The sequence below is a fragment of the Lithobates pipiens genome, unplaced genomic scaffold (assembly GCF_037356315.1).
Source record: "Lithobates pipiens isolate NorthernLeopardFrog02 unplaced genomic scaffold, aLitPip1_a1.2 Scaffold_8, whole genome shotgun sequence".
Lineage (NCBI taxonomy): Eukaryota > Metazoa > Chordata > Amphibia > Anura > Ranidae > Lithobates > Lithobates pipiens.
This window is the reverse complement of record NW_027507903.1, coordinates 26,324,214-26,345,160: the sequence shown is the minus strand read 5'-3', so window position 1 is coordinate 26,345,160 and position 20,947 is coordinate 26,324,214. Positions and strand designations below refer to the sequence as shown.

The window sequence follows — 20,947 nt, the reverse complement described above, 5'->3', positions numbered from 1 at the left end:
ATATATATATATATATATATATATATATATATATATATTTTTTTTTTTCGAAACTATTTTTGTTTATAGTGCAGAAAATAAAAAGCGCTGAGGTGATCAAATAACACTAAAATAAATCTCTATTTGTGGGGGGGGGAAAAGGACGTCAGTTTTTTTTTTTGGCGTCGCATGACCGCCAAATTGCAAAAAGTGCTCTGGTCAGGAAGGGGGTAAATCCTTCCGGGGGGCCGAAGTGGTTAAGGCTACTGCCAACAAGCAGTCAAAGCAGAGCTCCACCCAAAAGGGGAAGTTCCACTTTAAGGATTCGTTACCCGCTCTTCTTGCACAATTGGCACTTTTGAGGAGCGGGGGGGGAGCAGGTACCCGCTTCCGACTTCCATTCTGAAAGCCGCGGGTACAGAAATTCTCCTCCCTCCCTCCTGCAGTCTTCTAGGAAACCGACAGGTCCCAGAAGATTGCATCCACCATTCACGAAGCGCAGAGCGACTCGGGCATGCGCAGCGGGCACCCGGGTGTAAAGCCGCAAGCTATCACAGCCAGGAGCCCATAGTGAAGATGCCGGGGACCGAAGACAGCGAGCAAGACCGACTGAGGTGAGCACTCCACTGGATCCTGGGACAGGAGAGTCGCCGTTTTTTTTTTTGTTTCTGTACCTGCTGACTTATTTTTGTGTGTGGAGCAGATGAATGGAAGGCACATGACCAAACGTTTGCATCAAAGTCATACGGTTTATTCTTGTACAGTAAAATACATACATAAAAAAATTCTATATAAATAAACCGCATGTCCACATGTCATAAAAGTTAGGTTACAGAATATACACGAAAAATTTCCTCTTTAAATCTCTAAGTAGCAAAGAGATTTAGTCTCCATTGTAGCTGTAGCCTTGTACAGTCTCAGGATGTTTTTTTCTGTATCTATTTGCACACAAATGGATTCATCTCTGCCGGTAGATACATTTACATGGAAAAACAAGAAAGATACTCGGATGGAATAACCCGAGCTCAGGGCTGATAACCTGTGCATGTAAATGTCGCTGGTCCAATGATTGCAAATCTAGCGTTCCCTCATATGCAAATATATACAGATGAAGGAACACAAGGCTAGAAAATCCCGCAGACACACATACTACATTAGCATAACATATAATGCTCTGCTAGTCTGTATGAAAGCTGGAAAAGTAGATGAATGGATCATATGGATGACACTTTGCAGACTAATGCTGGCCATACACTATATGAAAAATCCATCAAAGCCATTTTCGAAAAAAAAACGAACATTCGGCCGTGAGAGCAAACGATAGTGCCATCATGTAATGACCAATAAATCGCTCAGTGGACATAAATGAATCAATTTTTTGTTTTTACGTATACCTGTATTTGCCCGCGTATAACACGCACCCTAAGTTTAGGAGGGAAGTTTAAGGGGGAAAAAAAAAAAACGTACATTTAAACGCCCATCAATGCAGCATTATCAGTGTCCAGTGCAGCCTTGCCTCCGGTGTCCATCGCTTGGATGAATTTAAAATTGGCGCTGCCGGAGTGAACGCCGCCGAGATTGCAGGGACTGGGCGGAGCCAAGATACACATAGCCGAGTGTACTCGGCTCTGCTCACAGGGACTGGGCGGAGCCGAGATACACATAGCCGAGTGTACTCGGCTCCGCGCAGTCACGCCCAGTCCCGCCCTATGATGGACATAACGCAGGTCCAATGGCGGGACTGGGCGTGACTGTGAGCGGAGCCGAGTACACTCGGCTATGTGTATCTCGGTGGCGATCGCTCCGTTCCACTCACAGTCAGCGGAGATAGGCGGGGATCGGCGTATAACACGCACCCACGATTTGCCCCTGATTTTAAAGAGGGAAAAAGTGCATGTTATATGCTGATAAATACGGTACCTAGGGCAGACAGCTCGGACAGGAAACACATTAACCTTTCAATTTATCGTTCGTTCGGCAGAAAACTTCCAAATTTGGCCTTCATATTTTGGGTGAAAAACGTCCCAACGATTATCGATTTCGTGCATATCAACTGGCCGAATAAGGAACGAACTGGCTAAATCCCCGTATATCGGCAGATTTTTTGTATAGTGCAGTCAGTGATGGGGAACCTTGGCACTCCAGATGTTTTGGAACTACATTTCCTATGATGCTCAACTACACTGCAGAGTGCATGATCATCATGGGAAATGTAGTTCCAAAACATCTGGGGTGCCAAGGTCGCCATCACTGGTCTAGTGTAAGGCCAGCATTAGAATGTGACTTCTGTGGATGGAAATGTACAGACTGTTGAATAGGAACCTATTGGTTTGCAGTTTTCCTCACAAGCTTAACACTCATGTTACAATCCAACTGTACAATCAACTACAGGTCTACCAAAACGATGTAATATGAGGGCCTACCTAAAAGTATCAATCTGCCAACCTCAGAACGCCATTATGCAGTGGCAAAGTGGCTCTCATTCCTGTGCCCGATCAGGGATCTAGTACGTATTCTGCCAGTTCCGGGTAGGTGGCACATGCCATTTGTGCTGTGATCAGTCACAGCTGGAGCCGATCAGCAGGTGCCAACCAATGGATGTCCACTGACATCCACGGATTGGCGAGGAGAAAATAGAACAAAGACAAGGCGCGCCAGTGCAGCATTAAGATAATCATTTAACAGAATAATACAAGCTAAATAGCTCCTCATAAGAGGGGAACGATTTCAGGCATATATGTAAAAAATCCGGGTCACTCTCAGGTCTGGGCTGCTGTCCGTGTGGTAACAAGCTGGCTTAGTCACAAGGCACATGGATGGTATGCCACTGAAGGATGAAATAGCGGTTAAGCCTCTGTAGGTGCCTGGGACGTAGAAAAGCCAGGACGCTGCAGTTCTCTATGGAAAGCACCGGATAACCGGAAGTGCGTGTCAGCCTGGAACGCAAGCTACAGACCGGAAGCGACGTATTCCGGTGGCCAATCAGACGATGTGTTTCAGTCTCCACTGTTTCATCAGATCTGACCGTGTTGATCAAATACTACCAAAATAACGCTTTATTTGTGGGAAGAAAAAGTATATACGCTTTGTGTGTGTACAGCGTTGCATGACCGTGCAATTGTCAGTTAAAGTAACAGAGTGCAGAATAACAAAAAATGCTCCATTTATGGTGGGGGGGGGGGGGGGGGGGGTTGGTATATCTTCCAGAGGTCAAGTTTTGCAATTACATTTTCATTCAATTAGTAGACCCTTGCAATACATACATGTTGATCTAAAGAAGATTGTACAATCAGATTGGAACATGTGTGGTGAGCCTTAGGCCTCATGCACACGGACGTTTTTACAGCCGCTTTGAGCGTTTTTTGCAGCTTAAAAAGGCCTGTCCATGTTAGTCTATGGCTTCATGCCCACCTAGGCGTTTTTGAGCTGCAAATGGCATAGGCGTTTTTAAGCTGTAAAAAAAAACCCAGGACCAGTGCGTTCCCTGGCGCGGAGCTAGAGCTGTAAAAACGCGAATCGCGGGAAAACGCGCAAAAACACGCAAAACCGCGCAACATATTTTCTTTGTTTTCTGAGTGCTATAGCCAAGAGATGTGTTTCTTTAAAAACGCTACTTAACGCTAATGCTAAAAAACGCGCAAAAACGCCAATGCAAAACGCGGTAAAAATCGAGTTTTTAACGCTGATTTTTCCAAGCGTCCGAGCTAGCTTTGCAGCCAGTTTTTTTAAAACGTCCGTGTGCATGAGCACTTAAAGTGGCTGTAAACCCTTACAGACCACTTTGACCTACAGGTAACCCTAGATTAAGGCTTACCTGTAGGTCCAAGAAATATCTCCTAAACCTAACGGCTTAGGAGATATTTGCAAAAAGACAGGCACCGCTGTCTATGGCGAGCATGCTAACGGCGATATGCTGTTAGTGGTGGCTCCCATGCGCGACGTCATCGCTGCTGTGGCGCTGTGAGTGGCTGGAGCAGCGATACCCGGAAGAAGATGGACGCTTCATGCTACAGGGGACAGAGGTGACATCGCTGGCTCCTGTGTCAGGTAAGTGACACATAATGATTATGCTTTACCTTTGCAGGGAGACAAAGAGGAAGTAAACCCATCAGGGTTTACTTCCTCTTTAAGCCGAATATCGGGCGGCATCAGCCGGTTCAATAGAAAGCTGCTGACATTTGGCCCGTGTGTACTGGACGCGATCCGACAGAAGCCGGCCATTTAGCCGGCTTCTGTCATAAGATCGTGCTCCATAAAGCCATAAAAGTTTTCCAATCGGCTCCCGATCAGCACTTTCAGCCAATGGCGGTTTGTAATTTACACGCAGCCCCACACCCACATAGATGTGACCCTAGCCTAAAGCTTTATGTGATTTTCCTGCAATTTTAGAAAAGGCATGGGGACCTTTTCACTTTATTTTCTAAAGATACAAGCAGCCCATCCAAATGAATGAGCCCCTGCAAACTCGGGGATCTGAATTGGTGTGAACATAACCTAATGCCGCGTACACACGATCGGAATTTTGGTCGGAAAAAGCTCTGATGGTTTTCCTGATGGGATTTCGCTCAAGCTGTCTTGTATATACACGGTCACAGACAGTCAATAACGCGGTGACAGACAACACGTACGACGGGACTAGAAAAAGGAAGTTCAATAGACAGTAGCCAATAGCTTCCGTCTCGTAGTTGCATCTGAGCATGCGTGAGTTTTTGCGTGTCGGAATTGCATACACACGATCGGAATTTCCGATAGAAAGTTTTTCCGGCTGAAAAATTGAGAACATGCTCTCAAATTCTTGCTGGCGGGAATTCGGCCAGCTAAATTCCGATGGCGCATACACACACGGTCGCATTTTCCGATGAAAAGCTCTCATCGGTCTTTTGCTGGCCGGAATTCCGATCGTGTGTACGCGGCACAAGGCTCGGTTCACACTGAGGCAGCTTCAGTCGCCCAACTCTGAAGCCGCCCCGCACAGCGTGACTTCAGCGTGGCTTGCAAATGACTTCTATAATAGCAAGCGGCTCTAAAGTCGCCCCCAAGTAGTACAGGAACCTTTTTTCTAAGTCGGAGCATTTTCAATTTCATTGCACTGCATGGAGCGCTGACAAGTCTCCCTGGTGTAAACCGAGACGTAGACAAGCTGGCACCTGCTTCTCCATTATCCACTTTGTCTAGGCGCAGACACGCATATTTACCCAAAAGGTGAGCTTGTACATTTGTAGATCAGTCTGCCACCTATTATCTGTAGGCAGAAATTGATTGGTTGCTGTTCCTCCACTCTGTACATGTTAGCCTGGCTAATCATTACCAGCCACGTCTCACTAATGAGGAGGTTAAAAGTAGAATTACATGTTTATGGTCACTTCAAATAGTTTGTCCAGGCCAAGCTGGCCCAAGGCTTAGTTCACAATTAGAGGTGCGATCAAATGAAGGCTTGTTTCCATGTATAGGGCCCTACATGCGAGAAATGCAGAAAAGAAGTTCCTGATTCCTTTCCAAAAAATGTGCAGCACCAAACCGAATGGTGTTGTAGCAGCATATGATTTGGCGTGCTTTGCCAATGCGTAGGAGTGGCACCAACACTTAATGGCACTACCACGCATGTGCTAAATGGCCGCACATGCATGTCAGGATAGTTTTGTCATTTTTGTCCCCCCCACCCTCTAGTTTCACATTTGCCACCTTTCAGGGGGGAGGGGGGGGGGAGCAGATACCTGTCTAATACAGGCATTTTCCTCTCACTTTCATGCATAGATACCGAGCCACCTGCGGGCATCTATGCCACTTCACCCCCCCGCCCACTGTATTCTGGGAAGCACAGCTCCAGAAAACAGCAGGGACTAGTGGGAACGTGCAGCGCGAGTTGCGCATGTGCAGTAGGAAACCAGGAGCCGCAAGGCTTCACTTCCCGATTCCCTTACCAAGGATGGCGGGAGCCGAGGGACAGATCAGCTTTGGGTGTCGACATCGTGGGCGCCCTGGACAGGTGAGTGTCCATATTTTAAAAGTCAGCAGCTGCAGTATTTGTAGCTGTCCACTTAAAAAAAAAATTAAAAAAACGCGGTGTTTCGTCACATTCGGCGACCCATCACATTTGGCTACGGAAGTGACGTTCCGCTGAGAAATTTCGCACTGCGCATGCGTAACTTGCCCATATGATTCATCAGATTAAGCGACCCGTCAGAATGCGTAACGGAAGTGACCATTAGTCTCCGCCATCTTGCTACACCCCGCACTGCTCTACAGTAAGGATATATTGAGAAAGGAAAACGGACATCTTGTTACATCCACTGGAGTTTTCCATTTTACACGCATTTTTACCAGTAAAGCGAGTTTATATAGTGAAATACAGGACTTACAGCTCCGTCTGCCTGGTCAGACGTTCAATTTTAAAAACAGCGAACTTCTGTCAGATCAGCAAACCTGTGAGGTGAGCAGGCTTGCTGCTGCTTCTAAAATTGAACATCTAACCAGTCAGATGGAGTTCTAAGTCCCGTATTTCACTATAAAAACTCACTTTACTGGTAAAAATAAGTATAAAATGCACAACTCTGGTGGGTGTAACAAGATGTCCGCTTTGCCCCTTCTCAGTGTACGCTTACTGTAGAGAAGTGCAAGGTGTAGCAAGATGATGGCGGCGACGGAACGTCACCTCCGTTACACAATCTGACGGGTCGGGGAATCTGGTGTCGCGCATGTGCACTCCAGCGGGTAAACAAAGTTGATGGGTCGCCATATGTGACAAAACATCGGAACTCTGCTTTAAGGTTCCAAAGTATAACAAGCGTGCTTTGCTGCATACACAGACTGATTTTACTGTTGTGGGTTTAGTAACACTTTAACATGTATTATATTAGAACAAAAAGGTCAACAAGTATGAACATGCCTGCCGATAAAAGCTCTGGAGATTTATCTACAAACACAAGTCAGGAGTGGAATGTCACGTCGCGTCTTTTCTGACAGATGTGCTTTCTAATGCGCGTCCTCCGGTTCTGTCATCCCGCTACAGCCTCTGAAGTCAGAAAAGCCTGAACTCCCATCCTCCGGGCTTTTTCTGGCCTGGATCTTACCAAAGAAAAAAAAGAAGAGAAACACAATACCAGCAACTCCCTTATTTCTATCCTTTGATATTCTCTTGAAATAAAGATTTATGCTCATTTTACACAATGCATTGGCCGGTTACGCCTTTCGAATTGGTAGGCATTGTCCTGTGTTATCTGCTTTGTCAGGTCAAGAAGTCCAAAGTACACAAAACACACGTACCTTGTGGTCATAGTTTCATCACAAGTCAATGTACATATTTACCAGAACGGTATATATATAGTAATTTTCTAGCAAAACATATTGCAGCAACACCCATTTTATTCTCTAGGGTCTCTGCTAAAAAAAAAAAAAAAAAAATTATATATATATATATATATATATATACACATATACATATACACACACACACACACACACACACACACTGTAATGTGTTACAGTGCAGTTCCTTGCAGCAAAAAATGCAACATGTTCTACATTTGCTGACAGTACTTATATTGGTGTGTGAACGCCGACATTGAAATCCATGTAACCTACTGCACCGACGTTTGATGCAGAAAAAAAAAACAACGTTGCATGTGGTTTGAACTTGTCCTCAAACTGCATGTTATTTCCAAATGGCCTGTTCTCTGCCTGCTTTAGTCAAAAACGTCCTTACTAAAAACTTTTGACGTCCCCCCTGTCAGAACCGAATCAGCGAGGGAGATCGCTGGACCTGTCAGATTTTATTTATATATATATATAAATAAATAAATGTAGGCCTCTTTCACGCGGACAATCCGGTCAGGACCCCCTGTCAGTTTTTTCAGGCGGACCTGAACGGATGCTCCATAGAGGTCTATGGAGCGTCGGATGTCAGCGGTGACATGTCCGCTGACATCCGACCCCCTCCGATCTGAAAAAGTGTGACGGAGGAAAAACCTACTTTTCCATTCATCTGCGGATCGGGTGAGGTGACGACGGACTCTGCGGTCCGTCATCATCCAATCCCCCATAGGGGAGAGCGTCGCTCTGACGGGTCTGTCCTGCGCAGAGACGGACCTGTCATCTTCCTGCTCAGCGGAGATTGGCGGGGCGATCCCCCGCTGAGCAAACGGATATTCACTGGGCGGATCATCACTGATCCCCCCCCCCCCCCATGTGAAAAAGGCCTTAGGCTGGGTTCACACTGGAGCGATGCGGGAATGCCGCAAATCCGCGGCGGGTTCCCGCATTGCATGCCTCCCGCCGGCAGTTCACACTACCCTATGCGAACTGCTGGGAGTGTCAGTGAAACCTTAATGACACCCCCAGATCAGTTCGCATATCGCAGTGCGATCTGCAAACTCGGACAGGAATCGGATCGCATGGTGTGAACACCCTTGTGATCCGATTCTGCTGCGGACCAAAAAAAGGGTCCTGTGCGAGTTTGCGGCGGGTGCGATGCGAATTCAGCCATACTATCTGTATGGCTGAACTCGCATCGCACAGAGATCGGATGTGATTTGCACTGCAATGCGGTGCGAATCACATCCGGTTCTCGCTGCCGCAGCGGTGTGAACCCAGCCTTAATGTGTAGCTTAGGGATCCATTCACACCTGATTGTATCGATTTACTGGCATTTTCAGGCTTTTTTTTTTATTTTATTTTTTATTTAAGCGTTTTGAAGCATTTTAAAAACGTTTTTAAAGAGTTTTAGAAACGTATTACAAGCGTTTTACAGCTTCTGTGTTTTTGTTTAGTCAATAGAAAACACTGGGGGGGAAGAGAGGAAATTGGGGATGGAGAGCTGCCTTTTGAGCAGAAAACGCTTGTAAAAATGCTCAAGTCAGGCATTTCTATTGAAGTCTATAGGGCCAAAAAACGCTTGTAGTCTGCCATTTTTTGAGCGACTGGCGCTTTGCTTCAGGCAACAGAACGCTCAGATGTGAACAGGGGCCATTGAAATGTATGGGATTTGGCTTGTTTTGCGCGTTTTAGAGCTTTAAGCAGAAAAATCGCACAGGTGTGAACGGGGGCCCTAAGGCCTGGTTAGCACCTATGCATTTTTTTTTTTGTGAATTTTTTGTGTTTTGCAGAAACTACACTACCATCTAAAACCTGCAAGCTGATTGGTTGTTACCATGCACAGCTGCACCAGATTTTGCACTCTCCAGTTTTAGTAAATCAACCCCTTTCGGTGTAAATTATTTGTTTTGTAAGCAAAGTGATATTTTAACAAATGTCTGGTTCAATGGGAACTGTAATATATATATATATATATATATATATATACCTAATAATGAACAAAAACAGGTCATTATCAGGTTTGGCACAACACGAATGTGTAGATCTTATGGAGGTCTGGCAGGGTAAATGTCACAACACACGGGAGGAAACCGCGGTTTATAAATATTCTTATCTCGGGGAACAATATACGCGTGGAGCGGAAATAGAATGTGTGTGTGTATGCAAAAAGAAAAACCTCCTAGAATAAAGAAAGCATAACACAACCGCAGGACTACAGAACACAACAAAGAGCCATCAAATGGAAGGAGATAAACTGCTGAAAGATCTCATGGCTGAGAAGACCGGGGGAGGGGGAAGATTTGCTTAAACTGGAGAGTGCAAAATCTGGTGCAGCTGTGTATGGTAGCCAATCAGCTTCTAATGTCAGCTTGTTCAATTAACCACTTCAGCTCCGGAAGGTTCCCCCTTTACGACCAGGCCATTTGTTTTTGTGATACAGCGCTGCATACTGGTTGGCCATGCGATTTCAATACATGCTGCATTTTTGAACAATTACATGCGCTTTCTTTTTTGTAGAAATGCATGCACAGCAGCCCATACATTTGAACGCAGCCGCACCAAACACAACTAGGGTTAGGCTCAAAAATAAATAAAAATAAATAAATGGTTAATTTTTGTTTCTTTGCCCTAAAACTTTGCATTTCAGTACTCAAAGTTAGCCCACTTGCGTGTCAAAAGACAGACGATCGAGTGTATCGAACGCTTTTTCTAACAATTTTCTAACCGTGTATGGCCAGCTTAAGGGAAGGTTATACCACCCAGGTCAGATTTTTTTTTTTCCCCCTCCATCTGTGTCCCTTTGGGGAGATTTTCCCTCACTTCCTGTCACATATCCAAAACAGGAAGTGATAAGAAATTCCTGAAGAATAAGGAAAATTCACCAGGTCGCCAGAACTAGTGTTCACATTGGAGGTCTCCCTTCTATTTCTGGGGACGACCCAAAATGTGGGTTTTACTTTCAATGATCATGGTAAACAGGACAAATAGAGAGGATGAGTCTCCCTGATGGGGGCACAGACAGCAATAAAATCTGACATATGTTCTAATCCCCCCAACCCCCACTCTATCCAAAACTATAGACAAAAAAAAAAAAAACACACACACAAATTTGACTTTAGTAAAGCCTCGTACACACGATTGGATTTTCGTCAGGGGATTGTGTGATGACAGGCAGTTGGCCTAAAATCCAACCGTTAGTACGCTCCATCAGACAATTGTTGTCCAACCTTCCGCTAACAAATGTTGGATGGCAGGCTAGTAAATTTTTGCCGGACAGCGGTCTGTTGTCAGATTTTTGTATCATATGTACACAAGTCCGTCACACAAAAGTCCAAGGTACAAACACGCATGCTCGGAATGCTCACCAAAACACATTAGCAGAAGGTGCCCAAAAGGTGGCGCACAAGAGCTGAAATTCCACATAGTACGTCACTACATTCGTGTTTGTTGGCTGACAATTGTGTGCCATTTGTACGCAAGACAAGTTCCTGGCACACGCCCTTCGGGGAAAAGTCTGACGCTTTGTCCGCCGAAAATCCGATTGTGTGAACGAGGCTTTAGACCCCTTTCACACTGGGGCCGCCCGAGAGTTAGCGCTAAAGCCCTGCTCGTTTTAGCGGCTTTAAGGCAGCACTTTTTCAGCCACTAGCGAAGCTTTTTACCACCCCCTCCCAGCAGCCGAAGAAGGGGTTAAAAGTGCCCATGTTGTAGCACTTCCAAAACACTTTTTAGGCGCTTAAGAAGCACTGCCCATTCATTTCAATGGGCACAGCATTTTGGGTGTGCTGCATACAAACGCTCCCAAACCGCCCCAAAGATGCTGCTTGCAGGACTTCTCCCAACGTCCCGCAATCGCACCGCCCCAGTGTGAAAGCACTACGACTTCCACATTCAGGCGGCATTAGAGGCAGTTTTCAGGCGCTATTTCTAGAGCTAAAACGCCTGAAAACTGCCTCGGTGTGAAAGGGGTCTTATACTTTAAGCTGGATTCACACCTATGCGAATTAGATGTGGCTTTCTCCGCATCCAATTGGCATTGTAGGCGATTGTGACCGGCTTTCTATAGAGGCGGTTCGCATATCTCCGCTGTGGCTCCAGTGCGAATTTTAACGGGGCCCTGTGCGTCTTTTGGTCCGTTTCAGCCCAAAAATTCAAGCCAAAATCAGTTCCCGCTGCTGTCAAGCAAATCAAATGACACAAGCTCCGGGGCTTGAGTCCGGCATTCGTGTCTATGAACGCAAATGCTGGACTCGGGAGCGCGCCCGCAAGATGAGGGGAGCAGCCGTGAGAGCCGCCGGGGGACCCCAGAGGACCAGGTTCGGGGCCATTCTGTGCAAAACAAGCTGCACAGTGGAGGCAAGTATGACAGGTTTGTTATTTTAAAAAACCCTTACAATCACTTTAAGCTTGGACTTTGGCGCGGTTTTAGCTGTGCTTTTTGGGTTAAAAAAACTTCCCTTTGCTGCGCTTTCAAAAGCGATTTGGAATCGATGACCATTCATTGCAATAGGCAGGGCGTTTTGGGAGTGCTAAATACAGCGCTACCAACCCGCCCTAGAGACGCTGCTTGCAGGACTTTTGGTAACGTCCCGCAAAGCGCAGCGCTCAGTGTGAAGTCACAGTGAAATGAATGACTGGCGGTTTTCAGGCGCTTAACAGAGGCGCTATTTCTAGCACTAAAGCGCCTGAAAACAGCCCCCAGTGTGAAAGGCATCTAAGTAAATCAACCCCCAGATGTCCTTCATTGCAAATAGAGAAATCTCATGGCAGGTGGACTGGAAATAAAGAAATCAAACGAAGTGTCAGTTCACACGGATGCGAATTTGCTGTGAATTTGATGCGCTGCACACAGCCTAGATTCACGTCATCCAAAAACACATAGAGTTTCCATGACTGTTGTTCACATCTATGCATTGCGAATGCGGCAACAAAAAGGGTCCTGTGCAAGTTTGCTGTGGTGCGATTTCCATCTCCATAGATATCAATGGAAACTGCACTGAAATCCCATCCTGTGTTCAGATCTGTGCGAATACCGCTTTTTCTGTGTAAATTTTTACATATTCCCCCCCCCCCCCCCTCGCGTCCCATTTCCTATCTAATGGCCCAAAAACGCATTCCACATAACAAATCGCACTGAACGCCAACAAATTCCGCATGAGAATTGCATCCGCTCGCATCGCATCAGTGTGAACCCAGACTCAAAATAGACTAGCAAAGCTTATTAGAGTGGGGAGGGCTCTAATACATACTAGGGGGTTGATTTACTAAAACTGGAGCATGCAAAATCTGCTGCTGCTCTCTGCACAGGAACCAATCGGCCTCCAGGTTTTATCCCTCGTTCACATTGAGCACGGCTTTGAAATTGTGCGACTTCATCAGAAATCACATTTTTCAAAGCCGCATTTTCAGGTCTGACTTCAAAGACATCTGTGCGGCTTCATGCACTGACGTCTGTTGTAGTCACATCCAAAAATCGGCAAAAGTAGTGCAGGAACTAGATTTGCAAATCAGTGCAGCACCGCAAAGTCGGCGTTGCACCGGATTGGAATTGCCATTGCCGGCTTAGCCCCGACTCACATCGATGCGATTTGACATGTCAAATAGCAGCCTATTCCCGGCACTGTCCCAACTGGTGTGACGCCAACTTTGAGGCACCGCACCGACTTCCAAAAGTAGTTCCTGCACTACTTTTGGTGACTTCAGGGGCGACTGCACGAACCCGCACAGATGTCTTTCAAATCGCCCCTGAACTCGCACTGAAATGCAGGTTTGAATTTGTGAGTGTTCAGCTGAACTCTGAGTCATTTTCCGAGCAAAAAATAAATAAATTGTGATTTACATGTAGAATCGGCTTGGTAGGGAAGTAGTTAAAGTAAAACTATAGGCAAAACTTATTTTTTTCCATTTTGGATAGGATGGGAGGGTTATGAACTCCTGTCAGAATTTTTTTTTTTTTGCCATCTCTGTCCCATTGTAGACATTTCCCTTCACTTCCTGTCACATAGCCAAACAGGAAGTGAGAGGTAATCCCTGCAAATTAAGGGAAATTCCCTATTTTTCATCCGTCTGGCGGATCGGATGAAAAACAGACAGGCGCGGTCCGTAACCATCCGAGCCCCCCCCCCCCCCCCCCCATAGGGGAGAGCGGAGCTCTGACAGGTCCGTCCTACACAGAGTGCAGAGGCGGACTTGTCATCCACCGGCTCAGCGGGGGGATCAACAGATCGATTCCCGCTGGGCAAGCGGAGGAGTAAAAACTGATCCTTAAGTCTGAAATGGTGCGAAATACGAACGAAAATTCTTAGATAAGATTTTCTAAAGAAAATTCTTTCGAAAATCGACCCATTAAGGCTTGATTCACACTAACGCGTTTTTTGATGCATTTTGCAGAAATGCAGGGAATTTTTTTTAACATGGGTTCCTATGGAACATGTTCACATCAATGCATTTTTGTGCCTCTGCGTTTTTGGAAAGGGGTTGGGGACTTTTTTTTCCATGCAAAATGCAGCGTTTTGCCTGTAATAGAAGTCAATGGACCCGCATCAAAAACGCAAGTATCGCGTTTTTACTGCGATTTTCGCTTTGCGTTTTTATCACTGTATATAGCTGGTTGCTAAGAAACCACAGTGTAAAAAAAAAAAAAAAAAAACGCAAAATCGCGCGTCCAAAAAGGCGACAAGCACCGCAAAAACGCTCAAAAGCAACATGCATAGATGTGAATCGAGCCTTATGGCCTGCCTAAATCGAACAAGCTGAAGTCGAAAGCCGATTGGCTACCATGCACATCTGCACCAGATTTTTTTTTTTTTTTTTTTTTTTTTTTTTACTCTTTCAAGTTTTAAGCTGGATTCACACCTAGGCATTTTTGTTCTTTTTGCATATTTGCTCTACAGAACGAGTTCCATAGGAAACCATGGTAAATGGACTGCAGTGCAAATCTGTAAAAAGCACTAAAAATGCATAGGTGTGAATCCAGCTCTAGTGGGCTGCAGCAACAGCTGATTTTCGTGCACCAATCAAATTTGAGTAATCAGACATGTTGGAAATTGTCCAGTCTTAGTAAATCAACCCCCCAGATGTCCTTAATTGCAATTAGAGAAAAATCTTATCACAGGTAATGTGGACTGAGGCTTGGTTCACACCGCTGCGGCTGGGAGACCCGGATGTGATTCACACCGCACTGCAAATCACATCCGATCTCTGTGCGATGCGAGTTCAGCCATACAGATAGTATGGCTGAATTCGCATCGCACCCGCCGCAAACTCGCACAGGACCCTTTTTTTTGGTCTGCAGCAGAATCGGATCGCATGGGTGTTCACACCATGCGATACGATTCCTGTCCGAGTTTGCAGATCGTACTGCGATATGCGGACTGATCTGGGGGTGTCATTAACATTTCACTGACACTCCCAGCAGTCCGCATAGGGCAGTGTGAACTGCCGGCGGGAGGCATGCGATGCGGGAAAACGCTGCGGATTCGCAGCGTTCCCGCATCGCTCCTGTGTGAACCTAGCCTGAAAAGAAAGAAATTAAAAAGGAAAACTGCTTAGAACATGTGATTAGCAAAGCTTTGTAGAGGGAGGGGGAGGGGCGTGTGAACACATCCTATGTCCCATCCTCGTAGAGATGACTGAATAGATCTCCTGTGTTTGGAGACTGAAGCACAACCCCCACTCCATTTGTTAATCTCATGTGTTTGCAGACGGAGGCCCAACCCCCACCCCCATTTATTGTTAGGTAGAATACAGGATTTATAGATGGGCCACAGGCTGCTTGCTGAAGAGTTGGCTGACCTGTTTTTCCAGCTGCTGTGACAAGTCACAACTTGGGAGACGCGGGTCTTCCTCAAATGCAGTAATGTGTTACTATGTATAGTATTTTGATGTTTCGTTTTTTTTTTTTTTTCGTTTTTTGTTTTTAAATACAACCTGCCCTAATGTTGTAAAGCACTGCATAAACTGTTGGCGATATATAAATCCTGTATAATAATAATAATAATAATAAATAAAACCAGAGACATGCTGGGATGTGTAGTTCCACACGCACCAGGAAGCTACAGATTGTTTACTAATCTGCTATAAAGTGGGATTCACACGATAAGAATATCGGCTGAACAATCGTCTGATTTTCTTCGTTTTGCAGCAGCAAGTCGGAACGGAGGAAGGAAATAACGTATGAAAATTCTCACACGACAAACGTTTTTCTTTTTTTTTGTTTGTTTCTGATCACACACAGTCTTTCGTTTCTGATTTTTCTAATCCGAAAACGATAAACATTAAGCGGAAGTCGTTCCCATACAAGAACAAAAAAACCTTGTGCATTTTTTCTCGGAATCATCGGCTGTGGAAAGGCGTGTACACACCATCAGAAAATCGTACGATCGTTCCTCAAACAAAACCATACGATTTTTTTATTGCATGTACGACCCTGAAGACCGCTTCACCTATTTGATTTCTTTCTATCTGTATTTAAGACGGTTGTTTTGTGTTGGCCATCAATGCAGTCAGATACCCAAAAGCTACAAGAGCAGTAACAATGTTTCAGATATGAGTAGTTACAAAATAAAGATGATATGTTGCAAAAGAAGCTGAACATTTCCCCTTTCATGTGAAAGGAAAGCAGGCTGATCTCACACAGAGTCTATTCCCGGCCAGCTGGGGCTTTCTTGCCAAAAAGGGAGTGCTGTGCAGCACTGACATCACACCCGGAGGGGGCGGGGAGCAGCCCAAGCCAATGACGCTCACGGTAACCAAGGGGGCCGACCAACCAATCGGATCCCACGGAAGGCACAAGATGGCCTTTGAACTCCTAGAAAGCAATTTCCTCCTCCTGCTTGTGGAGAGCACACAGAGCTCGCAGAATGTCAGCCAGGCATTGCAGCACAAAGGAAAAGCCATTTTGTGACTCGAACAGAAAACGATAAAATCCTCATTTTTATATCCTCTGCCTTCAAGTTTTTACACTGCATTCAGTTCTATTTACTGATCTCATCATACGGCTCCGCGTCGTGTCTTTATATATATATCATAGGTGCAAAAAAACACAAGTATTTAATGTGAGAGCTCCTATTTTATCCAAGGCATTTTCCCAAAATGGCTGCCAGATACAAAATGTACTTCAAGCAGAGTTCTGCGAGGAAGAAGGCAGCGCCGTGGGCTCCGCTTTTCTTTCTTTCTTTTTTTTTTGGAACCCTTATAGTGCGGCAGATCATCTGAATCTGCTTGTCAATAAAAATGGTGACAGCTGTGAGTTCAATTTGTTTTATAATGTGAATGTTTAAAAAGAATGCACCTTTCTAACATGGCTTTTTACAAGAGTGTGTGTGTGTGTGTATATATATAATATATACACACACACATATATCCCAATAATGAAACCCTGTATAACAATGCATGCACACCAATATACATACATATAGTCCCTATAGATCGGTTAAATTGTCAGAACTTTTGTCTGCTGCACAATAATAATTTCCCTTTGGGATTAATAAAGTATTCTGAAATTCCCTTCTGTATTGTAGTTGTACTGTCCCCCCTCCACATTGTAAAGTGCTGTATAAATCCTGAATAATAATACTTCAACCATTAACCCTTTAGCTCCATGAAAACAAATTTATATATAAACACACACATATAGATAGGGGTTTATTTACTAAAGCACTAGCGTGCAAAATTAAGCTTGTCTCTGCTCAGGAACCAATCAGCTTCCAGGTTTTATTGCCAAAGCTTATTTGAACAAGCTGAGTTTAGAAGCTCATTGGTTTCTATGCAGAAGTGAGCCTGATTTTGCACTCTCCAGCTTTAATAAATGAAGCCCCATTGTGTCCTTTGTACCTGACCCTCCAGGTTCACAAACCCCTATAACAGCTCACAGGTGATGTTAGTCGAATCACATGTGATTGGAAGGTGTGGAGTCTGAGAAAATGAGAGGTACCACAGGAAGCAAACTACCACAAAACACAATGCTTTCCCCTCAATGCAAAATGCTTAAATCAAAACAAGTTGAAACTTCAAAACATTAATCTAGGTTGCCTAGATTCTCTCTCTCTCTCTCTGATATTATATTATATTATAATATATATATATATATATATATATATTTTTTTTTTTTTTATAAAAATGTTCAAAAGAAAACAAAAAAATAAATAAAAGCAAAACCATGCTGTTTAATATTTTTTATTCAGTGAACATACATTCTAAAATAAATTTTAATCAATAAACTCTTCTCGAAAAAAATTCCCAAATATAAATTCCTCCTTAAATAAACTGTAGAGGTGGACTACAACTATTTAGATATATACAAACTAATGGAATAACAGAATATGTCCAAAACAGGTAAAATCTCTTAAAATGGTAGGTGGAAGTGTGTATGACATGAGATTATATATATATATATATATATATTTTTTTTTTTTATTTTGTGGTACCCATATACTAGCAATATATATTGCACATTTTTTTATTTTTTTAAACATGTTTTTCCATGTACAGGACACCCTGTTTTTTTTTTATTATTATTATTAAGCATATACAGGGCACCCTTTAATACACATTAACTGGACATCCCTACATATTTTTATTTAATTTTTTTAAACACCCATTTTTATTTTTTATAAAGCATCCTTATTTTTTTCCCTTTATTACACATATACTGGACCCCATTTTTTTTATCTTAAATACCAGTATATAAAGCACCTTTATTTTTAAATACCCATGCACCGGGCACCTTTAATAAATAGTTTAATGGTGCCCAGTGTATGGGTATTTAAAAAAAAAAAAAGGGGGGGGTGCCTTGTCTAGGGGTATGTAAAACACTTTTTTGTAATACCCATACACCGGGCAACATTAAATTATTGTTTTAAAATACCCATATATTAGGAACCTTTAAACTATTTTTATATGCACGTATATTGGGCAAACTTATTGTGCCTGACAAACTTCCACTAGGACAGTGGTTCTCAACTCCTGTCCTCAGGGCCCACCAACAGGCCAGGTTTACAAGATAACTGAAATACATGACAGGTGATATCATTTGCTGCTCAGTGATTGCAGAATTCTAGTCTGCATCTCCCCCCAAGGTAATACATAAAACCTGGCCTGTTAGTGGGTCCTGAGGACAGGAGTTGAGAACCACTGCACTAAAAGGTTATAAAAAATAAAATAAAAAATAACTTTAAAAATAGTAACAAATTATAACCACTGTTTGATGCTTTAAGTTCTAAATGTTGTAGGACAGGCAGAAAAATATCACAAAACTGTAAGCAAATAACATATCCATGTGTAGCGCACATTATAATATATATAAATATATATATATATATATATATATATACACACACATTCATTTACATTCTTGTTGATTGTTTTGCATTATGTTATTACCAATGCACACCTATACATGTACATGGTATATATATATATATATATATATATATATACACACACACACATACACCATGTATATGTACTTAAGTGTGCATTGGTAATAACATAATGCAAAAAAATAAACAAGAATGTAAATATTAATAAACGTATTAAAATTTGTAACTGAATGGACCATAAGGAAAAAGAAAAGGGGAAAAAATAAAAAATAGAGCAGCTCGGTGACTGGGGAGCAAAGGCAGATCCTGTTCGTCCCCAGAGAGCATCCGATGGATTATTTTGAAATAATTTACACCGAGGCTTCATTGTGGCCTGGTGTGTGAAATAAAACTTCTGAAATTGTGAAGTGAACAAAAAATGGTGCAATGCAGTGGAGGCTAAAAAAACACAAGGTCACATATACAGAGGCATGAAAAAGGATGAAAATGGGAGAAATTGATGGTAAAATAGGAGAAATGTAAGCTGGGGACTCAGTGTAAGAGTCTATCAGGGGCCCTTTCCTAGGCTTACCAAGTTTCAGAAATTAGCAGGAAAAAACTAGGGTGTGGCAATGGGAGAAGTCAAGGTCAGAGCTGGAGAGGATAAAAAAAAAAAGAAAAAATGTGTAATAAAATATTGGGGTGTCCTTAGGAGGAAGTGGGGGAGGGGGTCAGCTGTGTGATCATATAGAACAAGAAAAAAGTTACAAAAGTTATACATTTCCTACCTGGATACATTGCTGTGAGCAGACCCGTCCTCCTCCTCTCCGGATTTCTCTTTATTGCTCATCATCTTCTATCAGTTTATGGATCAGGTGTGCAGATGGATGGGGGATGGGGGTCCAGGTATTTGCTGTCAAAAGTTGAAAGAAAGGTGAGATCCCCACCATGCTACAAAAGTTTCCCTTTGCATGGATCGGGGCTGACACACACAAAGCAAACCACCAAGGGGGACAAAGATAGGGAACCCCCTTACAAAAAAAAAATAATAATAATAATAATGGGGGGTCCAGGTATTGGCTGTCAATTTGAATGAAAGGTGAGATCCCCCCTAATGCTGCAAGGTCTGCCTTTGCATTGGGCTGACACACACAAAGCAAACCACCGAGGGGGACAAAGACAGGGGAACCCCTTAAAAAAAAAAAAAATCATGGGGGGTGGGGTTGGATTTCCAGGTATTTGCTGTCAAAAGTTGAAAGAAAGGTGAGATCTCCCCATGCTACAAAGTCTTCCTTTGCATGGATCTGCGATCGGGGCTGACACACAGACAAAGCAAACCACCGAGGGGGACAAAGACAGGGGAACCCCTTAAAAAAAATCAAATAACCATAGGGGATCCCCCAAATCACAACTTTAATGCCGGATCACACAGCCGGCCAATGCAAAAGTTTGCTGCCTCGCCCCGGAAAAATAAATATAACGATTGCGTCATCGGACATAAAAGTGATCAAAACCCCCCGAAAATACCCCAAATCTTGCAAAAAAAGGGGGGTGGGAAGTGTTCGGGAGCTCACCTGTTCAATCCAGGAGAGGATCGGCTCCCGGAAGCATTGTAAATCCTATTAGCGGTAAATGCCCGAAAACGGTGAAAAATCGGAAAAAAAAGGATAAAAATCGGGTGCGGTGGTGGTTAGTGGGGTGCAGGGGAGGTAGAAGAGGGGTGCAGGGGATGGAGAGAAGTCGAAGATCCGAGTCGGGCTGCGCTCAGAGCAGACAAATATGGAGGTACGCCATGAAGCTGGGAAAACAACGAGCACACTCCTCGCCTCTCCTCTCCGGATCGGGGAGAGAGGAGCAGAAAAAAGGTCCAAAATGCGCGGATTTGAGGGGTGCGGAGCTCCCCGAGGAGCACAGGGGGGGTGCTGGGGGCCAGGGGGGTCCCGGGAGGGGCCCAAAGTTCAGCAAAGTTGAGTAGAAGTGGTGAAGGGAATGCGGAGAGCTGAGTGCGCTCTCTAAGGCACAGCCGCCATCTGTAGCTTCCTTCCCAGCTATGAGCTCTGCCTGTGATTGACACTCTCTACATTTACCCCACAACTCAGGTGATGTACTAAGACCCACCCCCTTCTTCCATATCCACCATCAGACATGGGGTCACTGGGAGAATGGCAATGGGGACACCCTCAGAGATTGGGGAGACTTCAATGTCCAAAGCTGGGGGGGTGGTGAAGAGGGGGGCTGAACACCCTTTAGGAGCCAGACAGGAAAGACTCATTAATAGCCTTTGTCTTCATTGCATTAGCATGCTGCTGTCCTGGAGATAAATCACTTCCTGTTTGGACAGGAAGTGGTTCAAAAAA

General features: G+C 44.1%; 1 protein-coding gene across 4 annotated transcripts in view; it reads right to left on the bottom strand.

The window, feature by feature from the left end:
* The window catches only part of CHD2 (chromodomain helicase DNA binding protein 2), a 120,301-nt gene extending 99,638 nt beyond the window's left edge, over positions 1 to 20,663 (bottom strand). For 3 of the 4 annotated variants that reach the window (XM_077473075.1, XM_077473076.1, XM_077473077.1), the window contains exons 1-2: positions 20,165 to 20,663; positions 19,379 to 19,503 (exon numbers count right to left, since the gene is read on the bottom strand). In XM_077473075.1, coding sequence (XP_077329201.1) covers positions 19,379 to 19,443 — 65 coding nt within the window. In that variant the 5' untranslated portion in view covers positions 19,444 to 19,503; positions 20,165 to 20,663. The remainder of the gene's footprint in view (positions 1 to 19,378; positions 19,504 to 20,164) is intronic. The other variant, XM_077473078.1, reaches the window with a different exon arrangement.
* Positions 20,664 to 20,947: the final 284 nt, after the last annotated feature.